The sequence below is a fragment of the Galendromus occidentalis genome, unplaced genomic scaffold, assembly GCF_000255335.2.
Source record: "Galendromus occidentalis unplaced genomic scaffold, Mocc_1.1 scf7180000077536, whole genome shotgun sequence".
In the NCBI taxonomy this organism is placed as follows: Eukaryota; Metazoa; Arthropoda; class Arachnida; order Mesostigmata; family Phytoseiidae; genus Galendromus; species Galendromus occidentalis.
In genome coordinates, this window is record NW_003805524.1 from 396,517 (window position 1) to 409,075 (window position 12,559).

General features: G+C 53.9%; 1 protein-coding gene across 1 annotated transcript in view; it reads left to right on the forward strand.

Moving 5' to 3' along the window:
• The window catches only part of zfh1 (Zn finger homeodomain 1), a 96,669-nt gene that overhangs the window by 80,573 nt on the left and 3,537 nt on the right, over positions 1–12,559 (forward strand). The window contains exon 3 of the mRNA XM_003748580.2: positions 11,522–12,006. Within this exon, the coding sequence (XP_003748628.2) occupies positions 11,522–12,006 (485 nt within the window). The remainder of the gene's footprint in view (positions 1–11,521; positions 12,007–12,559) is intronic.

The following is a 12,559-nucleotide window of genomic DNA, read 5'->3' on the forward strand; positions in this document are numbered from 1 at the left end:
CCTGAGCTTGATTTCTCTGCCGCTTCCGATGATTACCGAAAATCCCTGGATACCGTAGAGCGAACTCAGGCATCGTAGGGGAATCTACGAATCGTTCCCTCGGCTTCTTCCGCGCGGTTCCCCGTCATCCGGAGTTTCGCTCGATCGTTCCCTCTCGCAATAAGACCGCATAGAAACCGCCATCACGTAACATTTGATAATGAGTTGATGGATATCGTGTGGCGAAAAATTCTGCGGAACGCCCTAGAGTGCTTTCCACGCAGGCGCGTAACGACGAATTGAGGAGATTTGATTCCATTCGATTGTATCCGCTCTGAGTGGATTCTGCCCCGGAAGGGTCTGATTGAGTTTTCGTCGACGCAATGGACGGACAGATGTTCTTCAGGCGCCTTCCCGCGAGACGAATCCGAAACTAGGGAATTCATGTCGATCGACGCGCAGGATACTGCACCGCTCCGAAGAACACACGCTCAACCATAATAATGAATGTTGACTCATCGTGTATTGGGAAAATCTTCCCGTGACATCTTCTAGGATTCGAGTTCGAATCTCCGTGTGTTCACTCGGAGACGCAGCTCTCTCGGTCAGACAGAGGGAAAGTTTTATTTGTGACTGAGATTTTCCGAGCATCACGGTGCGCGCACAACCAGCTCGACAACATTCCTCCGGTGTTTAGCTTATGAGAAATCCGAGAGCATGGAAACTCACTGACTGGCTACACGCCTGCCTGCCAGCACGGTCTGTTTGTCAATACATGGCTTTCAAACGTCGACAAACGTTTTTGAGCCCGTTCTAGCCTCCTGTCGCTGATGTTGTGGTAGCCGGAATCTCTGACCGAACAGCTTCGATCATCACGCGGTGGAAGCAGAGCAGACTCCAAGGCTTCGTGAGCGTCGCGCGTGCGCATTCGTATCTCCCGAAGAACGGAACGAAACAGACTTGAACTTGAAATGTGCCCTCTCGGCCTCTAGGCGACATCTCGGGTGGAGATTGTGTGCTGATTGTGCTTTTCCTGGGAAGGACACTTGAGTTCCAATGTCCACATCAGAATCCGACCACTTCGAGAATAACGGACACACAAGAATGTCGTTTCGTACCTTAGAAAACTCGTGCTCCGGACGAAACCACAACTCGGGCGAGTTTCCTTTGCTCTTTGTCGCCGATCAACAAGGATTGCTGCGACCCTCTGAGGTCTTTCGATGATTCAGTCGAAATAAGATCCGAATGACGTAGAATATGAGCAAGAAGCTCTTCGTCTGTTGATTTCCACTTCTTCATCGGCTGCCACACGGCAAAAATTAGTTTGCACCGATCATCGTTCGAGCCGCGGATCCCACCCAATGAAGGCTGAGGCGTTTTCGGAAGATCCGAGTCGGTACGGCTCACGCGACCTGTCTCAGGCTGTGACAGTGAGCGTCGTAGGTCCTATTGAATTTCCCCTGAATTTCCATCCTGAATTTCTAACTATCTCCCGTGCGTCCGAATTCAGACCCCCTCCGATTCTTCCTATGATTCGGGAGTTTTTTCGCATTCAAAAAGCCTGGAACGATCTTGGAGAACGCGGGGACAGCATGCCGGAACCGGCTAAGAGTCACTTCTAAATAGGTCCCTGATTTCGAGGTGACTTCGACATCGCGAGTGGTCATGATTTTCCCGAGACGCATGTCTACAGCGCTCTTCCTCCCTACCTATGCCAAAAACTACTCGATAGATCGATGGAATTCTTCAGGGGGTGCCTACGACCATGTATCGTTCATTTCTTCGATTTTCTCAAAATATTTTGAAGTCATCTTTCGCAGAACAGCCCTCACGAGGAGCCCCGGAGCGCGAAGCGGCCAGGTCGCCTTTCGAACGCCAACTGGTGTTCCCAGGAACTCCCAGGAGTGAGAGACAGGCAACAGTCTCTCCGACCCTTTCCCTCGAAACCTTTCCTGAAACTCCTGAGAGGTTCCGCACTCGACGACCAGGTGGCACTGGCGTACATGGTGCCTGCCATGCACGTAGAGGAAGGGATCTCTTCCTATCTCCATGGCTGGCTGGCTGGCGGGCTGGCGGGCAGGCCGGCTCCCTCGCTCGCTCGCCTCTCGGCCGCTCGCCGCCTGCCCGGTGGAAGAATCAAAAGGTGGAAGAAAACGAGGAGGGTAACCGAGAGGGATCCGAACGGGATAGGAGGAGTCTAGGAAAGGGATTCGCTTAGTTTAGAGTACTACCTTGTGCTCTCTGAGAGAACTGGAGAGTGTACCGAGTGTACAGGGCGGTCTCGAAGGGAGAGCACACCGACACACAGAGCCGCCGCTGCCGCTGCCGCTGCTGCTGCTGCTGCTACCACCACGCCATCCTTACCCATGGGTAAGAGGCTAGTGCCTGACCGGTTGTACCTTCACGAGTCAGTTCGTCTCGACGGAGGGTCGAGATCAGACACACGTCTTCAGTAGACTTCAGTCTTCAGAAGTCTCCCGTTCGCGCGCGCTCACCTTCTTCCGCTGTTGGTTGTTGGTGTTCAAGCATCTGACACTGACATTCATGAACCAGTGAGAGTGAACATACAGTTTAAGTGAATTACTCTAAGCCATTCATACTTCGTGCACGTTGTTGGTGAAGCTGCTTTTTGCAGCTGACGGCGTGCCATCACGGCCCAACTACACCACTTTCTGGCAGGTACGTACGTAAATAGGTTCAGTCACCGACATCCACCTATGTCGGTGCTTGACAGGTGAACTCCAGGTCGGATCCGGTGTGCGTCGTCAGAATTCGTATCAGACGGAACGTGCTCTCCTTATTCGAGTCAACGGGATTTTCGAGGGAATTTCGAAGAACGACTTCGTCAATCGATCGACCCGTCCGCTGAGGTCTCGACGGTCTCACCACTGCTCGATGACAGTGACATGTCTTCCGCTTGATGCCGGAACATGATTTCGGGACGGCGCGCACCGAGCGGGGCTCCACCTGTTCTCCACCTGTACCGTGGGAAGTTCGGCGGGCCTAACGCCTCCCATCAAAGACCGATCACATCCGTCTGATATATTCAATCATACGGCTTCTGCACTCATTCTGCAGTCATTATCTGAAAAGTTTTTGGTCGACTTCAGAAGTAACGAAAAAAATCCGACCCATTTCGAGCGTGATCGAGAGTCCTGTCGCGTTGGCCGCTCCGCACGAGAGGCGGATCCCTCGACGTCCACGTTATTGTCGATTCATGTCGATTTATTGTGGATTCAAGTCGATTTTCGGGTGACAGTCTCGTGACGGCCTTCGCCCCGTCAGCTGAAGACCCTCTGATTCGCGGCAGACGAAAAACAGTTCCGCTCAGGACTTCCTTCGCGGCTCCGATTTTTCCTCGGGAGACGACTCCACGCCAGCGGGAAGCACGACCGGAGTGAGACCGCCAGCGGGACAAGTCGAGTCACCCTCCACCTTTCGGGGCAAGGTTCGCGGGCAAACTGAGCAGCCGAACACTTGCGGGATATCGAGGTGGGGTGGCTGACGGTCGTAAGTAAGTGAGTCGCTCAGCGTGTGAGGGAGGGAGGAAGCGAGCGAGCGAACGCGCAAGCCAGTAAATTCGAGGGCAAATATCCCCCGCACGTGGATCACCTGAGCCCGCTGTCGATCGACTTCTCCCCGGCGAAGGCCGTTTGCGGCTGTCAACGACCCATCGTGCGCGTTCGACACAAAGTCTCTAACAAAAGTTTGGACGAAGTTATCCCTCGTCGTCGTTCTGGTTGGACAGATCGATCGATCGATCGACAGAGTTTCCATGTCACTTCGAATCAAACGATCCTGTTTCAAGGAACGAGTTTGAGCACAACAAATTCGGAGCGTCGAAATTCGAGTCGAGCGAAAAAAAACATTTGGCGGTAGCTAGATCTAAATATTTGTCTGGTTTCTGAATTTCTGTCAGACGACTCAAATTAGGAATTTCCACACGCGAATGAGCGGATGTTCGGTTGGACGAGACAGCTCCTCATGCCGAGTGCGTCCGCAAGAATTCCGCTCGCTCCTGGATGGACAGTGAGCGTAGCATCCGTTCTTGGCAAACCCGATCCGAGAGACAAGGCCGAGGGCACCGCAATTCCGTGACCTAGGCCACTGATTCGGCGCCTTCCCGAAGCTACGGCAACCATTCGATAATATCGCTATTTCGGAAGCTTTTAGCCAATAGACTGCATGTCGGAATCTGGGAGTTTCTGAGAGATTTCCACTCCGAGCTCGCTCTGAGAGCAGTGTGGGCGATAAATCCGTCCGATATGGGGAAGCACGGCGGTGCCTTCGAGCGTCGGCAGCAAGTCATTCTGGAAAGTGTCTCACTCAGAATCTCGCCGACACACACCGAGCTCGTAGCGGTTTATTCACCTGCAGTTCTCAGTCAGCGTTGGGGCGGTTGCCGCTGCCGTTGTAAAACTGCTCGTGAGATCATTCGCAGCCGGGTTTGTTTGGAAGAACTTGTCAGACCCGGCCTGTGAGGAGGTATGTTAGCGCGGAGCGTTCCCTTGAATCCCCAACGAGCTGTGTAAGGTTTCTCTAGAGCGCTGCGACAGTACACGAATCAATCGCTGGAGATTGCTTGAACAACCGCACCCTCGGGCGCCAAAGGAGCGGGATCCGTCGACGTTAACAACGGCAGGGTGAAGGCCATGGGCAGCTACTGTATGTGAATCCCACGAGGGAAGATCGCCAGGACCATGAGCCCTCATTCATCCCATGAGTTTCCCATGATGAGTCGTCGACATCCGAAGTTGGGGCGAGGTCTGTTGGGCACGGAGCCCTCGGCTCGCGAATCGTTCCACGGATTCGCCGAGAAACCGGTCGCGGGAGCGAGACGATGCCAGCGACTAAAAACAGAGGAGATGATGTGCTGTTTCTGGAAGTTGGCGTCGGATGTGGTCAACGGCGATGTCGTTGATTTGGAAAAAAAGCCGCTGAGAGCGTTTGCGGCTCTTCAGTGAGGAGCCTTGGAATCTCAGTCAGTGCGTGGGTCTCCGTGCCGCCGCCGCCGTCACCACCGTTCTCGCCGGCAGCAGTGGTCACCTTTTGCCGTCATCGAGGTGGCCGCCGCCGGTGTTGCTTTTCTGGTGGCTCACTTGCTTACTTCCTCGACTGGTTGTTACTCTTCTTTTAGTCGTCGTGACGCGGCACTCTCTAAGTTTATTACCGCCAATAAAGGAAGACTAGAGGCGAGCCTCGCCTCAAACGAATGGCGCCTCTTCGCCCAGGCGAGTCGACGGGCGGCGGCTTTGCCGCGCCCGTTCACGTCACGAACAGCGTCTGGAACGTCGTCCAGTTCCCGTGACCGTCCTCACGCGTTCGGTGTCGAGTCCCCGTAGACTTCCGACCGGAAAGCGTATCGATTCCTGGCTGCTGGGCTCGTCGCGCCCAACTCGCGGATATCGGAGTCCCTTGGAAGGAAGGAAAAAGAGCCCAACCGACATAGTTGGATGATTCCCATTCGGATGTATGATTTTTTTCCTGTCTCGCGTTGTTCCTGGCTCGTTCTCTCTCGCTCTGTTTGAAAATCCAGGGGTTTTCGAAGGGCGCTACGTCAGAAGGGCGAACTGAGGGAACCAACCAGGAGAAGGATGGGCGGCCGCCAGGAGAACCTTCGTGCGTTTCTGGACCCCTTCGGAAGCCCGCCGACATCTTGGTAGCCGCAATTTGCGTGGGGTACAACGTTAGACGTGCGCATGCGCTGCGTCCAGGCCACCGGAGCCGTCGTGTGCATTGAAGGTCCGCCTTCGAGACCACCTCCACGGGTCGCGAGAGCGGAGTAGAAGAAGGCCTTGGGCCCCGGGCTCGGGAACCTTCACCGCAGCCCGCTGCCTGCCGTCCGGCGCAGGCAGACCACCGAGCGATGGTAGCAAGGCCGGCGCAGGACCAGGAGGGCCTACCTATCTTCCCTTTCTACCTTTAGAACATAATAAAAGGAGGGAGGCACCACCTTGTACCTAGCTCGAAAGCAGTGGTGTGGCCTCATAATCAGCTTCACCTTGAGCGCACGGAGGGCCCCGGAACAGAGCCAGCAACTACCTGTGGCTAGCTCACCGTCGTCGTCGTCGCTTTCTGGTCCCGCAATCGTGCCGCGAAGCATCGGGCGCTCTCGTCGTTGGCTCTGGTCGAGATCTTTCCAAGAAGCGAGAAGACATACATGCACATATATGAGAGGAATAAAATAGCTCGGAACGATTATTTGACTGTTTGCTGTGGCTTGTTCGTGCGGGACGGGGAAATTTCGAAAAAAATTCGCTGGACATTCCAAGTTGGCGAATCTTGTCGGAGATATCGATACGCCACCGATACGCTTGTCCGGGACTACGCCTCACGGGAGCAGCATATATACGTGTTATTTTACAAACGAGAGGACCTTCGACAATATGGAGAGGGGCCCCGCTCATACATCGAAGAGGCCTGAGTGCCCGACCAAACGCCAGCTTACCAGACCGACTGCCTTCCTGCCCGCCTGTCCGAACGTCCGAAAAACGCCGGTACGCCTATTCCTTTGCTTTCCTGCGCCCGGAGAGAGCCGCGTTCGGACAGCGTTCATACGTTCCTTCTCTCGCGACGGATGGCCACCTCGGTCGCGCCTCACAGTTTCGGCTCCGTCCGTTATCGGCCCCCGCCAAAATTAATAATATCGCTCTGTTCTGATGACTCAGTCTGTGGTGGTGATCATCATCATCTTCGACACCGTCATGATCGCGGAGCGCAGAGAGAGAAAGCGAATCACAGCCATCGAGGCGGTAGACGCAATTGCCAAATAAAGGGAAAAGGAGAATCGGTATCGTGGGTCGTCGTACTCGCCGAATCCATTGAAAACGAGGCGACAACACCGGTGCTGGCAACTTGACTAATGACGACCGTGTTGATCACGATACGTTTTCGAAAGGTGCGGGGAAGCCTCGACGACCGTGGAATGGAATGCGCTCCACCGACCGCCGGTCGAGTTGATCGACGACGGTGCGACGCTCGACGAAAGGGATGATGATGATGTTTGAGACACTACAGAAGGGTTGAATTACCGCTTTGGGCGCATCCGCTCGATGCTCATTGTGCTCGGGCTCTCGTGAGAAGTTGTCGAATCATTCGCGATCTCTGATCTCGCTCCGATCGAATGTCAATTCTTAAGTTAGTTGGAAACGGCGAGCCTGTGTATCCTGCCAGTATCGTCTGTGCCACCGGAATTGCGTCGCAGACCGCACCGTATGTCGATGGGTTTTTCGGTCTCTGCCGGCTTGCTCCGATCTCGTTCGTTTGCCGTTATCGAAAATAAGGGAATACCTAAGGTGAACGATCCTTCCGATATCTCTCCCAGAAACGAGCAAATACCTAAGTCAAGACACAGGTTCGCCTCCGGTTTTCCGTACGGGCCTCCGATTGTCTCTTCCGGCACTCCGGAGCAGCCGTGTCAGGTGTCCCTTGTTCCCGACTCCTCCGAGGGAATTACGTCGCTCTGACGTGTGGGAGTTGGAGCGCCGAGAACCGGCGAATAATAAATCTCACCCTGGCCCCACGAAAACAGAAATGAAGATCAAGTAAACGACCGGAAGGTTGTGAAATATGGAGCGGCTCAAATTCAGCTGTATGTAGACAAAGAGGATGTGCGGCTTTCAGTTTCGATCCACTCAGTCCAGACGATGAGCTTCCGGAGCGTGCCAGTGAGAGCCGCTAACCGGAGCGACGTGCCAACAACCGAGAACCAAATAGTACAAATCATAGACAGAAAGCCTCGAGCCAAGACGACAGCGTCTTCTAACTCGCACACTCTACGATCCGGTTCCACTCGAACAGGCACCGACGCCAGACTATAACTATACGGCTAGAGCTCGTGATCTCGGACCGTTCCGACGACGCAGATGGTGGAGTGCGCGTGTGTAAACTCACTATTGGTGGTATCTCTTTCTTGTTCTGATGATATCCACTTCAATTTAACCAGCTCTTCCTTTTGCTACTCTTATTCAGCATCTCGCTCAGCCACCGTCGCCCAGAGCACGTCGATCCGTTCACCGGAAAAGTAGAGCTTCCCTCTCTATCGATTCGGGAATCGATCTCCTTGAGGCGCGATAGATCAGAGAGCGCTACGGAACGCTTAGGTGTTTTCGGAATTTTGCACCGCCGAGATCACGACGACTGCTCAAGACACAAGTGCCACATCGGAAATCTGTTCCCAATTTCAGATTTCGAAAAATCACCTCCCCCTTTACTAAGCCGACGGAGCCGATGCGATCCGGTCTCAAGATGTGCTCTTTGTATTTGTACCAGATGTGCGGTGTTGCGGCGCGGATGCAGAGTGCGCTCTACTTCAGCGCTTGGCGTTGACCCTCCGCATAGGGTGGCTTGAGGGATGTCAGGACGGCGGATGATGTTCTCGCCCTCCGGGCGGCGGTATTTTCGCCGGCAAGGTCCCGCCTGAATGTGCTGGCCAAATGTTCCGGCCAAATGTGCCCACCGATTCCGGGGCCGTGCCGTGCTCTCCTAATTGGGAGAGAACTCCGGTACTGACAGAGTACGAGAGATGAACCGGTGCATCGAACTGAAATATGCACGCCCGAGGACGATGACACGCAGAAAACGAAAGTGCGTCGTGAGGTGAAGTCGATGAGTATCTGAAGTTCAACGCATTCCGACGTAATGGATATATCCGGCAGCGGACCTGCCCTGTTTTCAAGCTTTGCATTCCACGCCGCAAACTGTGAGTTCTTGCCCCCGGGGCGCCGTGATCCCAGTTATGGAGATTTCAACGGTGTCAAACGGCTCCTCTCGCCCCTGATCGAAACCGGAATCGTTGTGACGTATCGCGTCACAAAAAAGGCGGCCTGGATGACTGTGTTTCGTCCGGCCACTGACTGGGAGCTCCCTCAGTCAGTCTAGACCTGCTTGTCGGTCCGCGCGCTCATATTCGCATGGGTCCTCTTGATAAGAAAAACAAAACGAGTTGACGGTGGAGGAACAGAGAACGGTGATCACCGTGATGAGAAGACTGAGAAATCTAATCTCTGCCTGTGATTCGAACGCACCTGTTCTAGGCAGGGAGACCAGCGAAAGGAGTCACGGTGATCATTTTCTTTTTTCCGGGATAGTAGCCGCCGATTGGAGCAGCGCAGTTTGCGTGCATGCCCGTGAGTTCGTCGGTTCGCTCGTTCCTTCGAGCGCCTTTCTCTCTGCCTACCGACGACCGGCTCGCTCGCCGGTCTCACTCACTCTGTCCGTCCGTCAGTGCTGCTCGGGTTACTGCACTCTCGTACGCGCGCGCGCTGTTGTCTTCCAAACTTTTCAATCAATCGTCCATTGTTGCTCCAGTCTCTCTCGAGGAATGAGCGCGAATATTTCCTCATTACGGCTCGTTAAGGATACCCACCTGGTGATCGATCGTAGCATCGCTCGCCGGTGGGGAAACGATTAAGTGGAGAGCGCGTCCATCTACGGCGGCAGCTACCTGCGAATCGACAGGCCTTTTTCGGTGGGATCGCTCGACACTCTCAAATTACTGGAGGAACTCCCGCTTCTGTCGAGTGACCAGAACCTGACACTTGTTTCCCTCGTCTACCGTTCGCGGTCCTTTTCGCAAAGAGATCGCCACCAGGTGTCGGGGCATACCCCGAACAAGCGCTTTATCTGACATTCCGTGACTTTATTTCTTTCGGAATCTCCGAGTCATCAACCGTCGCGGAGAGAGACTCCTCCACTGTGTCGTTCAAAGCCGGCGCAGCGTTCACTCTCGGCAGTGAAAGACTTCGCGCATTGGGGATACTACGCCGAACCGAGATGGACGACGATCGGGATCGATTCATGTTTGTAGGTTCGGGTCGGTCGACAGTCCGCTCGCTCAGTCTGCTCGGCGCGAGCGCTCGTTCGTCCGCGCGGCTCGACTCGCTGTCGTCGTCGACGTCGCTGTTGTTGTCGTCGTCGCCGTAGTAGTATAGTGGTGTTCCATTTAATTTTGATGGAAGGTTTCACTTGCTCAACCGTCGTTTCAGTCGTTGGCTGAGTGGTGCTCGCTCGCTCGCACGTTGGATGGACATTCGGTCGGCTCTCTCCAGAGCTCTATTTTGGCTAATGACACCGCTCAGTTTGTTGTGAGTCGGTTTGCCTATTTCTTTCTGTTTGTCGGTCCGTAGATCTGCCTTCCTATCGGCATGCCCGACGGTCGACCGGCCGACTTGCATACGTTATCGGGTTTATCGGTGTCGAGCCGAATCCTTCCTGGTACGCTCGATGCAAACACCTTAATTCCAGCGATTCTCCGCCGACGCCGCGCCGTCGAGGGGAGAGCGCTCTCGCGCACAGATCTGCTCCCCTTATCGACTCTGCTCTCGAATTCTTCTCGACTCGAGTATTCGCGCGAATTCACCTGCGCGCTCAGAATCGGTCGACATTTACCGATATTCCACTTCTCGGCCCCTTTCCGGTCCACCTTCGCTTGAAATACGAGTGATCGCCGAGTCAATCGATCGGGAAACCATTCGCTCGGGTGGTATCGGTTGAGGGCCCAGCGAGGCTTCTGTCCATATCAGATATCAGCACTTATTCTTGAGGTCTCGTTCAACGTTTGACCAACGGAAGTCGGTCGACGACTGCAAGGTGAACACTCCCAGGCCATCATACCGTCAGATTACGCCACCGCATAGTGATCGCGACGTTTACTTCATTTAGAACGGCGGCTACCGGTGTCGTTTCGTTCTCGCTAATTTCAACGGGGAAAGCCCACAATGGACACCTTCGTTCCTCTCGAGGAAATTGGTCGTTTAATGACAAGTGCCCCTCGTTCAGAAGAAAGGATCCTACAATCGATTTTTACCTTCAGTCTCGCATGTTGAGAACGCGCGAAAAGAGGAACTCCGTCAAATACAGATTCGAAGAGATCAAGGTTCAAAGGGAGCCAGAATTCCCAAGATATCGCCGCCGTCCTCGTAGGAAATCGCAGCGGTAGAGATCTGTGCTCGTCAAAAGCGTCGGGACGCCGGACACACCATCCAAGAGAAGCGTTCGGGAGGTTATCGAACACCATCAATCCGACTTTCGTTTCCTCTTGAGTTCACCCGTAGCTCCGACTCGTCGCGAACGCGCAGAATCGAGTACCTTACCCCGAGACGCTATCGAGTCGCTATCGAGTAGTACCTTCCTCCGAGGCGCTTCCGAGTACCTTCCCCGGAGGCGCTATCGACGACCTTCCTCCGGTAGATAGTGATTGTGCGCTGACGCATGAGGACTAGCACCAAAATCCCAGAGCAGTCTACCTGCGCAACTCCACAGATTCTCTCGCGTGCAGGCATGAGAAGGAGAGGGGGCAAGGCTTGGGGTTATTGCTGCTCCGCTCGTTCAGTACTCCTGGTTTACGCAATCGAGGAGCTTCCCCGGCTAGATTTGAAAATCCACAGTTCGGCTATCATATCGAACTTAAATCCGATATGATAGTCTCTGTACTCTTAGGAGAAACGTGATGATCACTCGGCATCCGTCGAGCGCACCGGCTTCTTTCCGGTTCTCGAGACATAAATGAGAGAAGTAATCGGAAATTATTTTTCCTTCACAGCTCTTCAGAGCGGCCAAAATCCATCTCCCAGCGGAATGCTCGGCGACCTGTTCCTCCGCTGCAGCCACTGTGATCTCTCGTTTAGTGGGCCCAACTCGGTGACCAGTCTCCACGACCACATCAAGTTCACTCATTCGGACAAGGCTTTCGCACCTCAGATGCCTTGCCTGAGAGAAACATTCGCGTGTAGCAAGTGCAACGCAACTTTCATGAAACGTGATCACCTTGAGAAGCACGAACTAATCCACAGTACACCGACGACACTCGGTCACGGCAGGAGCATCGACGAGAACAATGTTCTTCGTCGATTCAAGTGCAACGAGTGCACGAAGGCGTTCAAGTTCAAGCATCACCTGAAGGAACATCTACGGATCCATTCCGGAGAGAAACCGTTCGTGTGTCGGAACTGCGGTAAACGTTTCTCTCACTCGGGATCGTACTCGTCGCATATGACCAGCAAAAAATGTCTAGTAGTGAATCTCAAGGTACGTACTCGTCGTCTTTTCCCAGATGGGGAACTATTAGAGGTCCGTCTTTCGATTCGTGGTTGTTGAAATTTTTCGAAAATTCTCCGCGCTCATTCCCATCTCTACCCGGTTCCCTCCGATTATCATTATCGTTCCGTAGGCGGGCAGTCACACGTTGGGAGCTGCGAGTTCGATTGTCTGCGCACGGCAGACACTCGCTCAGAGTGCGCTCATATTCATTTAGGTCAGAAATGCTTGCCATCCCCTCCCTCTATACACATTGATGAATCCGACTGTAGTAGTCCGAAAGTTAATTCTTTCAAATTGAAGTCGAACCAATTCAATGACGATGACGAGTAGGGCGACGACGACACCGACGACTGGTCGTGGCCGGTGGTGGGTTCCCTCGTCGATTCGTTCATCATCTCGACTATTCGAGTTGATGATGCGAAATTTTAGATTCAAAATTCAGCCTGTGTCGCTCCCGCGCTAGATTGTAGATCCGAATGTCACACACCTCGTGCTCACCCCTTGCTTTGCTCTATAATTATGGATTTCGAACGAATTAGAC